This window comes from Temnothorax americanus, unplaced genomic scaffold (assembly GCF_048541705.1).
Source record: "Temnothorax americanus isolate GAGA-0224 unplaced genomic scaffold, ASM4854170v1 Scaffold132, whole genome shotgun sequence".
In the NCBI taxonomy this organism is placed as follows: domain Eukaryota; kingdom Metazoa; phylum Arthropoda; class Insecta; order Hymenoptera; family Formicidae; genus Temnothorax; species Temnothorax americanus.
Genome location: NW_027509267.1, coordinates 121,244 through 127,025, shown reverse-complemented (window position 1 = coordinate 127,025; position 5,782 = coordinate 121,244). Strand labels below are relative to the sequence as shown.

At 41.4% G+C, this 5,782-nt stretch overlaps 1 protein-coding gene across 1 annotated transcript; it reads right to left on the bottom strand.

Moving 5' to 3' along the window:
• Positions 1–4,475: 4,475 nt before the first annotated feature.
• On the bottom strand, positions 4,476–5,369 carry LOC143894233 (uncharacterized). The gene is made up of 2 exons (XM_077400375.1): positions 5,027–5,369; positions 4,476–4,894 (listed from the first exon to the last, which is right to left on the bottom strand). Exons 1-2 carry the CDS (start codon positions 5,367–5,369, stop codon positions 4,476–4,478), a joined length of 762 nt encoding a protein of 253 aa, XP_077256501.1.
• Between the last annotated feature and the right edge of the window lie 413 nt (positions 5,370–5,782).

Here is a 5,782-nt window from a genome sequence, read left to right as displayed (position 1 = left end):
TCCAAAAAAATACCGGTTTCCAAAAAAATCGGTAACGAAAAATTATATAACCTCTTTTAAGCTAGCAGGACCAAATGGGCAGAATCAAACCGGACCTATCGGAATATTTAGTATTTTTTTGTATTAATTTGTACCACTAGTAACAATTTTGTACCTCGTGCCGTTTCGGAGAAAATCGTGTCGCTGCTACCTTAGAATTAAGCTAGAAAGACCACAAAAAAAAATAAAAAAAGGATTTTTAATACAAAAATTTAAAGGACTAAATTTGTACTAATTTGTACCATACAAATAAACTTAATATATTTATCCCTTCTGCTAACAAACAGCCCCTAATAGAACTCAGTCCTCTTAGTCTCAAGAGTAAAGTACTCTTTCTAATCAGCAGAATCAATCGCTAGTTGTAGACTCGATTCAGGATAATTTGTACCGCAAAAATATAAAGTTTCAGATTTTGTACCCCAGCCGTTTGATAAAAAACTACCCCCGATACCTAACAGTCTTGAGAGTAAAGTACTCTTTCTCATCAGCAGAATCAATCGCTAGTTGTAGACTCGATTCAGGATAATTTGTACCGCAAAAGTATAAAGTTTCAGATTTTGTACCCCAGCCGTTTGATAAAAAACTACCCCCGATACCTAACAGTCTCAAGAGTAGAGTACTCTTTTTTATCAGCAGAATTAATCACTACTCGTAGAATCGATTCAGGATAATTTGTACCGCAAAAATATAAAGTTTCAGATTTTGTATCCCAGCCATTTGATAAAAAACTACCCCCGATACCTAACAGTCTCAAGAGTAAAGTACTCTTTTTTATCAGCAGAATCAATCACTACTTGTAGAATCGATTCAGGATAATTTATACCGCTAAAATATAAAGTTTCAGATTTTTTACCCCAGCCGTTTGTCGGAAAATTATCCTCGATTCTTAACAGTCTCAAGAGTATAGTACCTTTGGTCGCGAACAAAATCAATCGCTATTTGCGTATTGTCAACTGTACAACGATATGAGGTTTTCCGTTTCATGCACATATACGCGCACACACTCGTATACATGCAAATACGTACAGTTTACTTCGATATCTTTTTATATGTTGAATCGTAACAAAAATCAGATTTTAATTTATTATTAAATAATTTAAAAAAAAAACGGCACCGGTACAAAATAACTATATATTTTATATTTCAATGGTATAAATTATTTCGCATCCAGTACGCAAATAACGATTGATTTTGTTTGCAACCAAAGGTATTAAACTCTTGAGACTGTTAGGAATCGAAGATAGTTTTCCAACAAACGGCTGGGGTACAAAATCTGAAACTTTATATTTTAGCGGTATAAATTATCCTGAATCGATTTTACAAGTAGTGATTGATTCTGCTGATAAGAAAGAGTACTTTACTCTTGAGACTGTTAGAGATCAAGGGTAGTTTTTTATCAAACGGCTGGGGTACAAAATTTGAAACTTTATATTTTTGCGGTACAAATTATCCTGAATCGAGTCTACAACTAGCGATTGATTCTGCTGCTGAGAAAGAGTACTTTACTCTTGAGACTGTTAGGTATCGGGGGTAGTTTTTTATCAAACGGCTGGGGTACAAAATCTGAAACTTTATATTTTTGCGGTACAAATTATACTGAATAGAGTCTACAAGTAGCGATTGACTCTGCTGATTAGAAAGACTACTTTACTCTTGAGATTAAGAGGACTGAGTTCTATTAAAGGCTGTTTGAAGCAGAAGGGATGAATATATTAAGTTTATTTGTATGGTACAAATTAGTACAAATTCAGTCCTTCAAATTTCTGTATTTAAAATTCTTTTTTTTTCTTGTGGTCTTTCTAGCTTAATTCTAAGGTAGCAGCGGCACGATTTTCTCCGAAACGGCACGAGGTACAAAATTGTTACTAGTGGTACAAATTAGTACAAAAAAAGTACTAAATATTCCGATAGGTCCGGTTTGATTCTGCCCATTTGGTCCTGCTAGCTTAAATGAGGTAATTATATACTTTATAATATACTTTATTATATACTTTATTTTTTATTACTAATTTCATTATTTTTACAGCATTTCGTTGAAGCGTCGCGCGGTTCGTATACTCAGTAGACGATACGCGTTGACGGCTACGGGATACAAATTTCTTGAAGTTGGCGTTAACGTGGGTCCACCGAGTTACGTGGAGATCGCCGTAGGAGATCATCGAGGAACGGAATTGATACTGTCCCTCGAAACGTGGAAGGGATTCTACGAACAACGACGGAACATTCTGAATTTTTTTCGACCCTCTAAAGATACGTGTGATTTTATAAACGTTGGACCGCTAATATTGAGAATTGGTATACGATTAACGGTGTCAAACTCGTACGTCTCGAGTCTTTAAACGTACGCTTAACGATGATCGAATCGACGTTACACCGTATGCTCGATCTTGATCTGTGCATCGACGCGATGTTTCATTGATTGAACAGAATTGTCGAAACGGTCGATGTCAAGTTCACGCAATTCTCCAAAATCGCGTCCACTGTAACGAATCCTACGCAAGTATTGAATGTAATACGCGATAACGATGCCTTCAATAAACATCAGCTCATCGATTGTGAGCTAGCAGCTTTATTTTTTAGTGCGCTACCGTAGTAAGTAAAAACAAAAAATATGTAAAAAAAGAAGAATAAAAAAATGTATTTTTTTCAATATAAATCATGACTTAATTTCTTCACACGCATTTTCATTCGAACAGTACATGCGACGTTCGACTCGAACCACTCGAGCCGCTTGGATATATCGTAAACTATGAAGCCATGCTCCGGCGACGCTCGCCTATGTGGTGTCGATGCTCCAACGAATCCTTTCTTGTTATTGTAACGCTAGATATATTTTATCTTAGTTACTTCTCTGGTTCAATCCTCTGCAGTCAGTTATGTCAGTCAGTCAGTCAGTAGTGTCAAAACGTTTGCAAGTAAAGCACAGAGCACTGTGTAAGAATAAGAAATGGACCGAGAAGAAATGGAAGAAGAAATGGAAGAAGAAATGGAAGAAGAAATGGAACGAAGATATAGAATCAAAGACTGCATAGAAATTGTTTACCCCGCAGTAGGAGTATGTATACTTAATACCGTTGCGTGCGTGTCGCCCGGTATGCTTTTCGAACTCCAAGCTGAAGCGTGCAGCGAGCAGTCTTTTAATAAACAATCGTCGTTATTTTCGTGAGTGCGCGAGTGTGAATAAGTGTCTGAGAGAGTCACGAACTAACTGTCGGCTTGGGTGTAACATTTTTGAAAAAACATACCGGGGCGGCATGCACGCAACAATACATAATTGTATATTATATATATTTTTTTTAAATTAATTATTCTGTTAACGCGTTACAGTGGATATGGGTCGATAACGTGCCGGTGCACGAGATCCCACTTTTTCATATGGTGAGGGTTCGGATCCCTCACAGACAGGTGTGTTTAATATTTTTTTTACAAATTTTAAATTTAAAAAAATTAAAAAAAAATTTTTTTTTAAATTTTTTGTATAATTTGTTTTTAGCCAAATGTTATATATTTCAACGAAATCCGCATTGGTGGATTTATCAATATACATACCCAGCGTTTGGTACGCTGGTTCAGACAAGTAGATGTTGAGCATAATAACGAAATCTGGGACGTGTCGGGAAACGAAGACATTTATGGATTTCGACGACTGTTCAAAATTGAACACGAGTTCGAGAGAGAAGAAGAAGAAATGTGGTAATTTTTTAAAATTTAAAATTTTATAAATAAATATTTTTATGCTTAATTCCATATATGTTCGCGAAATCGCTGATTAATCCCGACGATGGAAGCGGGATGAGAAGGACGCGCGTGGAAGGTGTTCACTAATTATTCACTTTATTTCTTGTGTAACTCAGACCACAGTCTGAGCCGTCTTTAATATGAGAAGAGATATATACAGTCTGACCTGAGGGTGGTGGGCAGTCTTTCGGATTTTACTAAGCATAAGAAGTCCTTGTATAAGAAGTCTTTGTGTATCGTTCGTGAGTGGGCGAGGCAGTTATATTAATTGCCGTCCTCTTCGATGAATCGCCCGTGAGCTTTGGGACACGTGGCGGTCGGCACTCGCACACATGTGAGCCTGAGTCGTCGTGTTAATGTATCCTGAGTAGAGCTGGATGTGTGGTCGCTTTACATGTTAATGCAGTATCTCAGCAGCTGTAATCACTGCGGTGGGCACTTCAATGTGTATAGTCACAAACAAGATGCACAGAGCACACATCGTGCGTCTGATCACTGCGCGGCCATTTGCACAATTGCCTCGATCGTGAGGAAGACGTTGGCGATAAGCGCGCCCGTGCGGGCGCAAACTACCGCGGTGATGCGGAGTCGATATCCGATCGATGCTGCCATCTGATCGGGCGGCGCAACGGTAACGGAATCTCGAACATTCCGCCCGCCATCAGCAACCTTGTTGATGATTCCTTACTCCTGATCCTTCATGCGGTTGAAATGAGCAATATGGCAAGCTTGGCACTAGGCCGAGTGAGTGTCGTGGTGGCGGTCTTCAGGGTAACCACCCTGGTGAGTCCATCCTTGCCGGGGTGCAACGCTGTTACTCTGGCAAGTGGCCATTTGCACGGTGGAGAGCGTTCGTCGGTGAGCAGCACGATGGACCCCACCTTGACATTGTTGTTGGGATGATGCCACTTGGATATCGCCTGCTGGCGTTGCAGGTAATGAGCCGACCATTGTGCCCAAAAATGTTGAACACGCTGCTGGATGAGCTGCCATCGAGATAGTCGTGAGGTTTCTAGGTCAATCAGAGATGGCTCGGGTATGGTAGTGATCGGACCTCCAATGAGGAAATGACCTGGTGTGAGCGCAGAGACGTCTTCAGGGTCGTCACTCAGCGGTTCTAAAGGCCGTGAGTTGAGAATGGCCTCGATTTGCGTAAGCAACGTTGTGAGTTCTTCCGTCGTGAGTAGAGTTTCCCCGATAGTCCGTCTCAAATGAAACTTGACGGATTTCACCACCGCCTCCTACTTGCCCCCCATGTGTGGAGCGCCTGGTGGGTTGAACTCCCATCTGGTGCAATCACGTTGTAGAATTTGAGCGATTCGTTGATGTTCTTGGGAACTCTGGATGAACATTTTCTTGAGCTCGGCGTCTGCTCTAATGAATGTTGTCCCGCAGTCCAAGTATATGGTCTGAGCAATTCCCCTTCTCGCTGAAAATCTTCGGAAGGCTGCGATGAATCCTTCTGATGAGTAGTCACTGACTACTTCGAGGTGAATTGCGGAGGTGGAGAAGCAGACGAACACACAGATCCATCTCTTGGGTGTCTTCGCACCTCGTCCTTTCCAAGGTTTTGATGGTGAACGATCCGGCATAGTCAACTCCTGTGGGAGTGAACGGACGTGACGGCGTAACTCGAGAGAGAGGTAGTTGGCCCATCAGTTGATGAGCACGGATCCCCCCCTGCCGAGCACACACGACACGACGCAAAATATGAGACTTCACCGGAGCCCGTCCGCCGATGATCCAGTAACTTTGCCTGACATGAGCCAATGTCAGCTGTGTTCCTCTATGCAGGGTACGCAGATGGGCGTGTGAAATGATCAAGGTTGAGAGCCGGGAGTGGCGGGGCAAAATCGCCTGATGTTTGCTGTCTTGAGCTAGTGCTGAGTGGTTGAGGCGGCCGCCAACTCGGATGATCCCTTGAGGGTCTATATACGCAGTCAATCGACTGAATGCGTGAGCGGTTGGAAGTCTTGAGTTGGCCGTGAGCATCTTGATCTCGTGC

Bases quoted from the DNA above. Each gene is read 5' to 3' on its own strand.
- LOC143894233 (XM_077400375.1), bottom strand. From the start codon at position 5,369: ATGCCGGATCGTTCACCATCAAAACCTTGGAAAGGACGAGGTGCGAAG. The intron at 4,895-5,026 runs GCAAGTAGGAGG...CACGGCCTTTAG, and splicing joins AGGCGCTCCACACATGGGGG to AACCGCTGAGTGACGACCCT.